The 14,417-nt window shown below is 37.4% G+C and overlaps 1 protein-coding gene across 10 annotated transcripts in view; it reads left to right on the top strand.

The window, feature by feature from the left end:
- Positions 1–14,417, top strand: part of ZNF644 (zinc finger protein 644) — an 81,534-nt gene that overhangs the window by 51,822 nt on the left and 15,295 nt on the right. For 6 of the 10 annotated variants that reach the window (XM_062613135.1, XM_062613139.1, XM_062613134.1 and 3 more), the window contains 2 exons: positions 9,911–10,016; positions 11,283–14,326. In XM_062613135.1, the coding sequence (XP_062469119.1) occupies positions 11,314–14,326 (3,013 nt within the window). In that variant the 5' untranslated portion in view covers positions 9,911–10,016; positions 11,283–11,313. The remainder of the gene's footprint in view (positions 1–9,910; positions 10,017–11,282; positions 14,327–14,417) is intronic. The other 4 variants (XM_062613144.1, XM_062613143.1, XM_062613138.1 and 1 more) reach the window with 2 other exon arrangements.

The following is a 14,417-nucleotide window of genomic DNA, read 5'->3' as shown; positions in this document are numbered from 1 at the left end:
GTATTTCTTAATGACTGACAGTGTGCTTTCCATGTAGGTTTTCTTTGAGTAAAGGATCTGGGGTTTTTGTTCTTTAATACAAATGCAAAAAATATGGTATCCTGGGGTTTGGAAATTAAAAATAATAACCTTTTGCTATTTAAAACACACAGGTATAAAATCCTGTATGCAGTGAATGTGGGATTTATTGGGATTGCTATAATTTTTATTCTTTAAGTTTCTGACTTCCAGGCTGTATCTCCTGAGCTCCATATGAGGACCTATCTTGTATTAAATATGAGGAAAAGTAAGGAAAAAATAATCTTGGTCTCAGTGTGTTAATAGAATAGTGGGTCACGCTTCTGTGTAACCAGAAGGTGACAGAAGGTAGGTGCTTGAGCTGACTTGCCTTGTAACAGTGTGTAGAGTGAGGTCAGATTTTAAGCGTTTGAGGTATCAGGGAAAAACACTTTCTTCCAGAAAGTGTCTTGAATGTATTGCTGTACCTAAAAGTAGAGGATGTAATAAATTAATAATAGTACTGTGGATGCTGAAGAAGGATAGGTTATGTACAGAATTTTGCACAGGATAAATTTGAGTATGTGGGATGTGTGTTTCTTTGGCTCGTACAATGGATCTCAGACAATTTTCATCTTGTTCGTATTGCCCTGGTAACATCAAGTTGAGTTTTCTGCCATTAAATCACTTATGGTGATGACTTTTAAAATAAACAAAAACCATTTATGAGGGGGGTGACATTATCTTTTCTTGTCACATGGAATTGCAAATTTTCCCTGTTCATCTGATCATGTACAGAGTTATGTAGCTTAGGGTCTTTTAAAAACTCTTTATTTCATGTTTGTCGGTAAAAGTGATCTTTCTCCAAGTTGGCAGAATTTTTTGTTCTTAAACTGAAAAGGTAACAAGCTAGTTTTTTGGCCTTAACCTGGCACTGCTTCTTTCAGTCTTACTAGGTTTTTAACCCTTGATCACTGAAAGAATATAGAGGAGTATGAGAGCTACTTTGCTGGTAAGGATGAGTGAATATCACTAATATAATTCATTACACTAAAGTTCTAAATTAAATGAGTGAAAACAGAGTGTTCATTTCAAGTAGTCTTTCTATATTTGGGAAGGATAGCATGCTTTAGGAGTTAAGAAGTCTTAACATTTGTGGTGCTATTAAAATATGGACAACAAATAGTTGCCAGCCAAAAAGCATGAGAAATTGCTAAATGTGTTTCAAATTGTGCTGGATGAAAAGGATTTCAACTTTTATTTAATAGGAAATAAGATCAGAATATTTCAAAAGTTGAAAGGTTTTAAAAGATCTGCCTCAATAAAATCAAGTTAAACTGTTCTTAATGTTGTCTTTAAGAAAGCTGTACTGTAAATCCATTGTGCAGCATCATTTTGTTGTCATGCAAGTTTTCATCTGTGGTCTGTAGGACTAACACTAGTTCATGCAGGTAACTAACAATATAATGAATTGAGAAATATTCCTGTAAAAATAGTCAAATATACCTGACTAAAATCCTTCCCAATCTGTTGTGATCTTTAAAAGCTAACAGAAGTACATAGAATAGCTTGTCCAAATAACAGGCTGGAAATTTATACTTTAAGAGGTCTTTTGCTCAGTTACTGAATTCACCTTTCTCTGAAATTTGGGTCTGTGGTGAAAATAAGACTTCTTTGACCTTGTAGTTAAAGTTGACTGGGGATTTGTACAGTTGCGGAAAACAGCTAATTATTAGAGTCAGTTTGTTGCTATATATTGGAAGAAATATTTCTTTACCCAGCTTCTCACAAAAGGTGCCTGAACAAAAAGACCGAATTGCAGGAAAAACCTTTGTTCTAAACGGAAAGTCGGTTTTAGATTTGGATATGAAAATTCCATAGGTTTTGCTTTGATTGATGAATTTTAAATACATTAAATACGCCATTGCTCATAGTCACTTGGTGGCTAAGGGAGCGTTTTCAGTTCTGTGTGTTCTGCACGTGGGGAAATAATTAGATTTGCATACAGAATTTCACCACCACTTGGTGGCAGTACCTGGCTTCAAAAGGACTCGTTTTTGAGCAGATGAAGTGACTGATTCTGTACAGCTATAGGTTAAGGGGTGTAGATTTGTCATAAAATTTCTAAAAGTTAGTGATGTGTTTTAGAAATCAGAATACTTTTTATTTAACTTACTGGAAGGATTTGCGTTTGTAAGTCTCTATGGAAAACCAAGCTATCATGCCTAATAGAATCCGTAATTTCAGCCTATTTCTTGAGTTAATACTATTCTCAAGTGATGTATTTAATATTCCCCACTTGAATTATTCTAGCATTTACTTCTAGCATTTTACTTTGATTGAGCAGTGTACTTAAAGTAATTTTAGAACATAAAATTTGCTTCATGGTAGTGTTCTTCATAAGGATGTGTTTTGCAGTTAAATAGAGGACTGCCAAAGCTTTTTTTGCCTTCTGAAATGTTCTCTGCATTTTCACTTTTTCATTTATTAATATAAGTTTTAGGAAAAGGTTCTCCAGTAGATTTTTCTGTCAAGAAAGCTGCTAAAAGTTTGTGCCTTTACTCATAGTTGTTGCTTCTTGGTTGTGCCGATTCAGCAGCGTGTGGGTCCCAGCTTTTTTAACTGGATAATGAAATGGTTGGAAGTGTGAAAGAAGGAACCTGGGGGAGTGGAGGAAGGCAGGAGTACTTTAAATTGGCTTTGCTGCAAAGAAAATCATTATTCCAGCATATAGCACAGTAATTTGACAGCATTTGGCTCCATGTTGAGACTACTTCCTCTTTCTTTAAACCAGAATCTTGCAATGACAGCAAGTCTTTCATTTTAGTATTATCCCCCATGTAAGGACTGTATGAGCCTGGAAGAATGCACTGAACATGTGCTGTTTGTGAAGTGTGTCTCTCACTGTGACTGAAGCTACAGCAGAGCATTGCTGGTAGGAGTGGGTTCTGTGGGGAGGAAGTATTGCTGTCTTGCCTGAAAAGCCGACGCTGAGAATCCAGCATCCTTAGGCCCCTCTGAGATGTGACATGTCAAGAAGGCATCTAAATAAATTGTGACATAGAAGAAGGATACATCCTGTGGAAAGTCCTGAATTGTAGAAATACTAATAGAAAACGAGGTGTGACTTGGGAAATGCATTTGAGTGTGATAATATTACTTACTGGTAATATTATTTTATGTAGTGAGACAACTCTGGAAAACAGCAGCACTGGAAGAGAGAGAGAAGATTGAGGGGCATCAAGCTATAGTTTTGCTGTGAATGTGTTCTATATAACTTGGGATAGAGAGAATGTACTTCTGTTATATACCTAATTATTTTTGTGTCATTTTCTTAAGTTGAATGATAAATCCGAAGTTGGTGGTTGGAAACGTTAAAAAAAATAAAAATACTCTTGTAGCTATATTGCTGGTATTTGAAATGAAAGGAAAAGGTGGATAGTCTGAGCATATGGAGCACTCTAAAGAGGAGTAACACAAGCAGGAGTTGGGATTCCATGTGTCAAAGTGTACTAAAACAGAATCAGAGAATAATTGAGATGGGAAGGGACCTATAGAGATCTTGTCCAATCCTCTGCCTTAAGTGAGTGACCTAGAGCAGTTTGACCAGAACCATGTCTGGACAGCTTTTGAATGTCTCAAAGGACAGAGGCTCTACAACCTCTCTGAGCAGCATGTGCCAATCACTGTCCCAGTAAAAAAGTTTTCCTTTCTTTCAGATGGAAACTCAGGTATCTCAGTTTGCACCCATTACTTCTTGTCCTATCACTGAACACCACTGGAAAGAGTCTCACTCTGTCTTTTTGTACCTTCCCATCAGATGTTTGTACATGTTCAACCCAACTTGTTCTATGATACTGTGTTAATGAGATCATACTGAGCCTTGTCTTCTCCAGGCTGAAGAGTCGAAGTCAGTCAACCTCCCCTGATATGAGATGCTCCAGTCTCATAGTTGCCTTCGTGGCCCTTTTCTTTACCCTGTCCAATAGCTCCATATTTCACTTGAACTGGGCAGCCCAGAGCTGGACACATGACTCCAGATGTAGCTTTACCAGTGCTGAGTAAAGGGGAAGGCTCACCTCCCTCAGTGTGCTGGCAGCACTCCTCGCGGGGTATTATTGGCCTCCTTTGCCACACGGCATGTTGCTGGCTTGTGTTCAGCTTGCTGTCCAACAGGAACTCCAGGTACTTCTCTGCAAAGCTGCTTGCCAGCATGTACTTTTGCATGGGGTTATTCCTGGTGTAAGACTTCATACTTTCCTCTGTTGAACTTCATGAGGTTTCTGTCAGCCCATTTTTCCAGCCAGTTGAGGTCCATCTGAATGGCAGCACAGCCCACTCAGCTGCTCCACTCAGCTGTGTCATCAGCAGACTTGCTCAGGGTACCTTCTGCCCTGTCATCCACATCATCAATGAAGATACTGAACAGTGTTGGACCAGTACTGACCCCAGTTTATAGCTCCAGTTACTGGCCACGGGCTATACTTTGTACTGCTGATCACAACCCTTAATTTTTTGGCAGCCAGATAAAAAAACTGTCTCACAATAAGGATTTTTCTTTATAGACTGTAATGAGGAAAAAACCTTCTTGTTTTGTAGTTCTGGTGGTTAATAAACTAAACTACTTGTATCATGTCTGGATAAAAGCAATTTTTAGTACCATACTTGGGACTTAAGAATACATTTGGCTGAAAAACACAGGTAATGGTGGTGAAAAGGATGAAAGGTGTTTTCTCAAACATTTAGCTTCTTTAGAGAGAAAAATTGTGTGAGCATGTGAGATTGAGATAAATTATCTCTGCATGTAAAAGTGCATTTGGGGGGAGAAATAGTGTGTCTTATCACAGAGCTTTAAATCTGTATTTTTTACATTTCTGTCTCTTACTGGAATGCTGCGAAGTCATGTATGTCTGCATTGAGGAAAACTCACACTGTAGTTCTCATCTTTAGTAGAAACTAATGGCACTGCAAGTCAAACTAGATCACACTACTAGAAATCCAGACTAGACGAAGAGCTGCAGGACCGTGGAGATTTAAGTACGTGGCTTTCCTCTGTGAACAGGGTTCTGGAGTGCTGGGGGGAGTTACGGAACCTGTGAATTGCTAGACAATGTGTGACTGTTCTTCAGTTACCAGATTCAAAGTCATGCTTCTTTTGTACTGGGTAGGCATCTTTTAGAAATTACCTAACTCACATTGAAAAGTCTTTACCAATGAAACCACCTTAAACTGCTGTGTTAGCACTTCCAAGAGTATTTTTTAAAAGTTATACATCTGATTCTTTTGACACTTAAATTGTATTGTAATTTATTTTATTGATTGCAGTATTGAATTTTAGCATGATGCACCCTGTTGTGACAAACTGGTTTATTTTCCCAAGCAAATCAATATTAGAGGAATAAGATTAAGAATGGTTGGTGGCAGTAATGGGATTCTCTCCTATAATTTCATTCTTCAGTTGTATACTGCTTCCTTTCACATGTGAGCTGTTAAAGTATCACTCTTTCAACATTCTAGACCAGAAGCAAAGTTTCTGAAATTTAAGGGAAGTTTATTTTGTTTCCTTAGTACCTGATACACAGCTTTTGAAGGTAAATGAACTTTGAGAAGTGTGTTTCAGATCTGTTCCTGAATATAACCTTCCTGAAAAGACAGGCTGCTTGTGTGTGGTGACTCCTCTGTAACTCAGTTTCTCTTCAGTCGATTTCTTCTACATAGCTGTTGACAAGTCAGGGAATCTTTCAACAGTATAGCAAAACGTTAGACTGGGGGAGGCAATAACTTTGTGTTTCTTTATTTAGGAATAACGTAACTTCATAGTGTGGCATCAGTAATTTTTCTTGGTGCTTTAAAAATACGAGAGTCTTGATTAGCTATGAGAATTTCCAGTTTATGTTTTCATGTGAACAGCTGTGGATGTGAATTGAAGATAATTAAGTTCAATGGAACTCCTCAGACTGTAGTTATATTAATAACCCTATGCTTGTATGGAAAGTAGCTGTGGGAGGGCAGTAGTCATGGTGTTGTGCGTATTAAGCTGTCTCTTACTACGGAGGTTTTCATGAAACCTCAGAAGTGTTGAGGTGAATTTGTAGGTTTCAAAGCTAAGCAAGGCAGTCTGCAAATAGCGTCTCTGCTGTGCAGAAGGGAATGTATTTTCAACACCTCAATTTGCAGGCACAAATAGAAGCTGGAGGAAGGCATGGTGGTCGCTGACTCCACTAGCTGTCAGGTTTTACGGTTCTGTTTCCATCTGAAGAGTGGATCCGGATAGCTTTTGAAAGGAGAAAAAGTGGAAAATAGGTATTCTAATGATCAAAGTATTGTGATTTTATTGACTTTGGGTATTCATATTGCCAGATAACATCCAAAACTCAGGTAGTGTGAGCTGTGTGCGTTACTGTATGGAAGAGGCAAAAATAATGTGCAGCTGTGTTCTAACTTGGGTTTCTTGTTTGTTTTTCTCAAGATATGGCTGGTTTATGCTAATACGCTACTGGTTCCTCTATTACTCTGTACAAACCTTCATTTTCCAAAGGTTTTTAAACATCTCACCTTTGAAGCAAGCTCCATGACTGTGTAATGGGGCAAAATGGAAGGAGATGCCTCTCTAGTCCTGTGCCACGATGTGCTTAAGCTCTCTGTGGTCTGCTGCTTGATGCCTAAAAATCTGTGACTTTGGTTCCATCACCTTTAATATAATGTGTCATTTGAGAAAGCTTTATTACAGGAATGCTTGTAAATAATATTATAGGTTTTGTTCGTTTTCTCTATCTACATAACAAAATCTTGAAAAAAGTCTAAATGGGAACAGTGCAAATGTGAAACACCTTTCCTGATTCCTAAATGTTTGAATAATCCCTTGAGTGTCCTGGTTATTCACATATCTGCTTAAAGAATTTGATTTATGAGGAGTTACTTAGCAAAAGATAAGTATATTTTTACCTTCATGACAACGCTGCTGAAAGATGCTGTATTTCTTCATTATTTTAACTAAACTGGTTAAGTTCAATCCATTTAGGAGATGGCTTCTGAATTTTTATCCTACTTAATACTTGCTCTTTTAGCTAATTTGAGCATTTTTGTGAATTTAATGAGAAACCTGATACCAAAACACATAAAAGCACTTAATGCTTTTCACAAACTACACCGACTTTTTCCATGTTAATTTTTCAGCTCTGGTATGCTTTCAAATCTGTTCTAAGTCCTTGTAAAATAAGGCAGGCTTTTTTGCAACAGAAACTGACAGATGTCTAACTACAACTGCTTGTAGGCAACAGTGTACCACTGGAATGTAAGCTTTAATGAACTAGTATTACATGAAACAGTACTCTTAATTTGGTGTGTGACCCTGTTATGTAGCAAACGTTGACGCTTTGGAATAAGAACTTGGAGATGCTGTAAACCTACTTGTAATAAATACGATTAATAAGGTACATAGAACAATGAAATTAAGTACATTTCTATCAAAAAGAATTCTTAATGAACAGAAAGTGGGCAGCATAGATCTGATGACAGGAAGGTTGCATCTAATCTAAATTACTGAGTGACCCAGGAAGCTTGCTCAGAGGGATTGCCGAATAATTATGTTAATATGCAATTATCACCTCATTTCTGCTGTAGTAACCTCAAGATGTAGTGTAGTAAGGGTGTTATAGCAAGTGCTGATAGTTTGCAAAAATACTGATGTTCAAGATTTTTGAGACAATAAGATTAGCTTAAAGCATTTAAATTCTGATCTGTCAGCTTGAAGATAGATCTGACCTTACACTTTTTTGATGCTTAGACTATCTGGCCACAGGCAGTCATATCTGAAGAACTCATTATGATTTTAAAAACTGATACTTTATGAAGAAAACCAATATTAAAAATTATGTAAATTTAAAAGTACTTAATTAAACAGGGTGGAATGTGTCTTGGCTGAGTAATTGATTGTTTTCTGCTTTTGAATATGAATTCGTTTCTGTATAATAAAGTGTATCATGTAAACCAGGAATAACGCTGTTAACTGCACTATGGTCATTCTAGGCTTACCTGACATAACTGAGTTAAATTTGGCCTGGCCTTTTAGATAAAGTATGTTTCAAAGGTATGAACCTGGGATTGTGTGTGCTTGTGTTGGCTTTTTAAACATTGGCATTTTTACACTTCATGTGTCTTAGGTATATAGCACTAAAGTGCTTAAATAATTGTATGATGTTTGCCCTGGTAGAGGATATAACAAACACTATTCACAGCAAATTTTAAGTTTGATCTCAGTGTTTAGTTTTTCAAGTACACTAAGGAAGGATTAATTACTGTGTTAGGTAGTGTTTCAGTTTGGGTGTTGCACTTCCTCAGTGATATGAGTTAGATCATAATGTTTCCCCCAAAATTACAGGATTATACAAAATATTTTCTTACATGTGTCTAGTTACACCTATCATTGTTCCTGAATAAATTTCTACACATGGAACAGATAACGTAAATGAAGTATTGCATCTTGGCTAGGTGTCATCATAAGACTAAATTACTGTCATTTTATGTGCTTTCTTAGTACCACACTGTTAAAACTGTTTTCTTCTTGTTGTCATGCGCGTAAAACAGTGAATTGTACCACCCTGATACCTGGAAAAGTATGACAATTAGTAGAAAATTAATAAAACTTTAGAGATATTATTGATACAGTAAGCATTTCAGGCTTCATTCAAAGATTGAAATCTTGTAGGAACAGCTGATTACCAGAGAAGACTTCTAATCAGATCCATATGGAATAGTTCACAATCTCCATAAATACACAGTATGGAAGCGAGTCTCTTACAAGATTGCACAGTGTAATGTTTTAGATACTGCTCATGATAACTCTGAAGAGAGTCTCCGTTTAAAGGTGATCGTATGGTGCCCCAGCCGCCGTTTTAATGGAAGCTTTAACACTAATATTTAGCATCAGTATGGTTTTGTATGAAGAGCAACATGGTTTTGTCTTCATCACATAAACCTGTGAAAAGTGTTCAGGAGCCATTCTGATAATGAGGATTGCAGCCTCCAAGCAGGCACGATATTCTCAGTTTGCCTCCCTGCTGTTCAGGGGGTAGTAGTGAACTTGCTTTAAATGGGAAGCGTCTGTTCTTCCCCTGAACCCCTCACACCAGAACAGATGGGTGGAACTTGGAACGTGGAAGGTTTTACCTCAGAGGTGGTAACAGTGAAGCCACTCATTAACACTGAATTTACCACTTCGTTAGCAACATTGCTTCCTGTTGGGAAAAGCTAATACAGGCTCTCAGATTGACTGAGCATATATTTGTCTACCTCTGCAGTAATAGAACAAGGAAAACACACGTCTTTTAGGCAAAACTGTCTTACTAAATTTCTTAACTTTCTGTGACCATGTTTATACTTTGCTGCATGATACTGTGTGAAGCTCACTCAGTTCAGCTGTAAAATTGATGGGGCTGTTGTGCATCCTTGGAGGTTTCGCTTCTTTTGACTTACGCATTACTGATTCTTAGTGCACGTTTGCACTGCCCATTTTTAACTTGTGTACGTGATGTAAAGACTCCTGCTGGGTAGTGCATTATCACCATTTTACGGTGATAGCTTTGAATGTGATCTTATTGGAAGTCTTTATTATGGTAGAAAATGACCCATCTCAATATTTTTTCTTCAGAATAGTAAATAAATTGTATTACATTCAGGCTTAGGTTTTACAAATGTAAAGGAGGTTAAAGCATTTGTTTTGTCCTTTTGCCAGTTGTGAACAAAGCAAGCGCAATAACAGAGAATTGCCATGAGGCCATAGCTAGCTTTGAATTGTGTGAATAGCTGTCATAATGTTGAATTTAAAAACTAATACAAATGCTGGATTTATTTTAGAGTGTGACATACAGAGGTGAAAGTGGTGTCGTTTAACCAGGTTGTTTTCTCTCCTTAGGAAAAAAGGATGTCAAGAGTGATTATCCTTAATTTCGATGAAGGACCATTGCAGGGAGCCATGGATATTACTTGTGAGTTGTAACATCTTAATTCAGAGAGTCTAGGTAATGACTCCTTTTAACTGAGATCTATTAAAAATGTTAATTAGTAACTGAAACTGAGTATGTGATGGCAGGAATCAAATCCCCCAAAAGATCAAAGCAAGTAGTACTCTTTAAGGGTAAAAGATGTGATTTCTGTAAAATATGGATGTTTCTGGCTCCTGGATGGGTGTTTTAATGCCTTATGCTAACTGTGTTCTAAGGTTCTGTATAAGAGGTAAATGCCAGGGTAGAACTGAAGTTCACGCTCCAGTTTATTATATACTGATTTTCATATGGAGGCAGTTCCTTTGTGCTCACTAAGCATTGGGTAGATGCTTTTGTGTATGAATGTAAGTCACTTGTAGAAAGACATACTTACATACACAAGGTCTCCTAGAGGCAATTAATATGTAGTAGTTCTCAGTATTAATGGATGGTGTTATTGTCATGCTCTGGATTCAACATTTTTTCTGGTAGATAAATCCTAATTATATAATTCTAATTTGGGGGGGGGTGGGGTGGAAAGGGAGTGCACCTTTGAAAATGTGCTGGCTTATTTGATTATAATTTAAAACGGGACTTATAAGCAGGATTTGACTTATTTTAAAGCAAGAAGAGCCCTTTTGTAAGAAAGGAATGGGAAGACTTGATTTCTTCAGTGAGTTTGATCCTTTGCTATGTCTCTATCAGTAATCAGATGTTCGAAGTCAGCTTAGCTTCCTCTTTTAATACCAAAGCAAGCACTTCCTCAGGCTTATGTATAGCATCAGGTCAGTTGTATACAAGCACTATGAAAAAAAGTGCTACCTTGAGATACTTAGAGATTATTTTAGTTTTGTAGGTCCTAAAGGGAGGTATGTTTAAAAAGCAAACAAACAAAACACTAAGATGTCTAGTAGGTATCTGAGTAGCCTTTACTCTGAACTTGTTTTACTTCTAAAACTAAACTAAACTAAACTCTGTTTATGTTAATATATATGTAGAATATATTTGCACAAGTCTTTGACAATCTCATTTCCCCCATCTTGCTTGCATGTAGGTGTTTTTGAACTGGGGTACTGGGCAGTCGCTAGTTTGCTGTATGGTTATTAGTACAATATATGTATAGGTAATTTTTATAATTGCAGTACTGATTTTTTTAAACATCTTGAATATCCTAAATGAAAAAAATACATTTCTAACAAGTTCAAAACATATTTTTAGATTACAGTGTAAAGAAGGCTGTCAATTAAAATTAGCGGTATTCATTTCTGTGATTGCCTGATTCTGTTCTTGTTTGGTTTTTAGTGTAAATATACTTAATGGACAGACCAGCAATATGGATGATTTAGAGATAAATACTGAAGTCACTGGTGCTAAAGAAGAAGAAGAAATCCTCTGTGATGATAATTTCATATCTGAGGAAGAAGGTGGCATTCTTAAACCACAAGAGAGCGACACGTCATTTCAGAACAATACATTGACTCTGCCTGAGGAGCTGTCAAGGGACGGATCTGAAAAAGCCTTAAGTGGAGGCCAGGCTTCTCTATTTATACACACTGGTGCTCCTACTGTTTCTAACGAAAACTTTATCTTGTCTAGAGGAACTGCTGTTAATGGACCAGTTTCACACTCCACCTCAGCTAAGACTTCCATTATGAATAAAGGCAGTGTTTCATTAACCACTGGACAGTCTGTAGGTCATCACACAGATTCCTGCTCAACTTTGACAGTGGTTCATGATCTTCAGCTGCCTGCAAAGAGTACAACACAGAAATCAAATCAGCACCAAGTTTTATTTTTGTTACCTGATGTAGCACATGCTAAGAACCTGACTCATTCCATTAAAAATCTACCTACCTCTGCTTCAATTGGTTGTGATTCACAGAAATCAGTAGGAAATAGTGTAGATAGCACTTTAATAGGCCAAGTAGAAGTTTGTGAGGATGATAAAAATTTACTAGTAAAAGATGATTGTGTCGATACATTAACAGGCATTTCCTCAGGTACAGGTGGTTTCAGATCGGGGTGTGATCCCAGCTGGGATCCACAAAAAGAGTTTATCCAGTTTCTGATGACAAATGAAGACACAATAGAGAAGTCTCCCATTCACTGTAAAGTAGGCTTAGAAAAAAAACGGAAAAGGAAAATGGATGTTAGTAAAATAACACGCTATACTGAGGACTGTTTTGGTGATACCAGTTGTATTCCTAGTAAATCAAAACTGTTAAATGTTGACTTTTTAGAGCAGAATGAGGAGCTGCAAATGGTAGAACCACAAAAATACTCATTGAGTAAAGTAAAGCCTGAATCCCCAGATGAAGAGCTGGAAGCTGTTGATGCTATCCAGCAGCTCATTTACAGTCCTGCTAGTAACTGTGCAGAAGATACTTCTCCTGTTCACACTAGCACTTTTCTTACCAATACTTTACAAAATAAATGTGAACAGGATGAATCTGAATCACCATCCACTTTCAGTACTGATGAACCATCCTTTTATCCCTGTACAAAGTGCAATGTGAATTTTAGGGAGAAGAAGCATCTGCATAGGCATATGATGTACCATTTAGATGGGAACAGTCATTTCCGTCATCTCAATGTCCCCAGGCCCTATGCGTGTAGGGAATGTGGAAGGACATTTCGAGATCGCAATTCACTTCTTAAACATATGATAATTCACCAGGAAAGAAGGCAGAAACTGATGGAAGAAATCCGTGAGCTGAAAGAACTTCAGGATGAGGGTAGGAGCGCACGGTTACAGTGCCCACAGTGTGTATTTGGTACCAATTGTCCCAAAACATTTGTGCAGCATGCAAAGACCCATGAAAAAGATAAAAGATACTATTGCTGTGAGGAATGCAATTTCATGGCTGTGACAGAAAATGAACTGGAATGCCATCGAGGGATTGCTCATGGAGCAGTAGTCAAATGTTCTATTATCGGTAGCGACATGTCCCAGAGGAAAACGCAGAAAAAGGCGTCCTTGAAAGATCCCTATTTAGGATCCTCAAAAAAGTCATCAACGTATATGTGTAAGATGTGTCCTTTTTCTACATCAACTAGAAGCATTTTAAAAAAACACATGGAATATTTGCACCCAGCGTCATGCATTGATCCCTTTGGTAGCCATCTTAGACTAGACAAAAGAAAAGGCAGCATCATAGAAGAATCTTTAGATTTCGGTAGCAGGACAAAACAGTTGATCAAACAATCTTCTACTTTTCCAAAGAACTCTGTTTTAAAACAGGATGTAAAAAGATCATTTGGCTCTACTTCACAGTCCAGTAACTTCGCAAAACTTCACAAGAGGCCCTACAGGATACAGAAGGCTCGGAAAAGCGTTTCACAGACATCTGTAAGTGTGTGCAATCTAAATTCCACAAACAAGACCTTTTTGATTAGAAATAGCATTGACCAGAAACCTAAGTATTTTCATCAAGCAGCAAAGCAGAAAGCTAGTGTCAAAGCACGTGGTAATAATTTGTATAGGCACAAATATGAAAACTACAGGATGATAAAAAAATCTAGTGGCTCTTATCCTTTGCATTTAAAAAAGGAAGAGTCCAACTCTGTCAGTTCTTTACATTTATTTTCCTCATCAAGTAGTCCCCGTAATAATTGTTTTTACATGGATTCAGATAATCTTGATTGCAAAAGGGCAGAAGGCTGTAAAGCTCGTAGGCGTGTAGCTGTAAAGAGAGTGGTTAAAGAATCCAAGAGGGAAGGCTCTGTTAAAGGAGATGATTTGGATTGCTATCCAGATTTTCTGCATAAAATGACTGTTGTTGTTTTACAGAAACTTAACTCTGATGAAAAAAAAGACAGCTATGAAACGGAGGATGAAAGTTCATGGGATAATGTTGAACTATGTGATTACACTACACAGTCTGTGGAGGATGAATCTTACAGTGATATTAATCAGGAGCATGTAAACCTATTCCCCATATTCAAAGGTAAAATGGAAGATCATGAAGCTGGTGATAAATCTTCACTTAGTTATGAGCAGAATGATGGCTTTTATTTTGAGTATTATGAAGATGCTGACGGTAGTAACTTCCTGCATGATTTGCATGATCCTCAGAATTTAGAAAATGTAGGATCAGCGTTGCCAAAGCATAATTCAGTTTTCCATTGGACTGATTTGTCGCTTGAAAAGAAGTCCTGCCCATACTGTCCAGCAACCTTTGAAACAGGTGTTGGATTGTCTAATCATGTCAGAGGACATCTTCACAGAGCTGGACTAAGCTATGAAGCCCGTCATGTTGTTTCACCAGAACAGATAGCCACAAGTGACAAAATGCAGCATTTTAAAAGAACTGGAACAGGAACTCCTGTTAAACGTGTTAGAAAAGGTAAGTTTGGGGGAGTTCTGTGTTTTATTTTGGTTTTTAATTTGGGTATACAGTAAAGGGGACAAAGGGATTTACTGAGCACTAAGCAAGA

The sequence above is a fragment of the Pezoporus occidentalis genome, unplaced genomic scaffold, assembly GCF_034315485.1.
Source record: "Pezoporus occidentalis ecotype Australia unplaced genomic scaffold, CSIRO_AGI_Poc_V1 ctg164, whole genome shotgun sequence".
NCBI lineage: Eukaryota > Metazoa > Chordata > Aves > Psittaciformes > Psittacidae > Pezoporus > Pezoporus occidentalis.
Note: the sequence above shows the minus strand (reverse complement) of the source record. Positions and strands in the feature narration are given on the sequence as shown.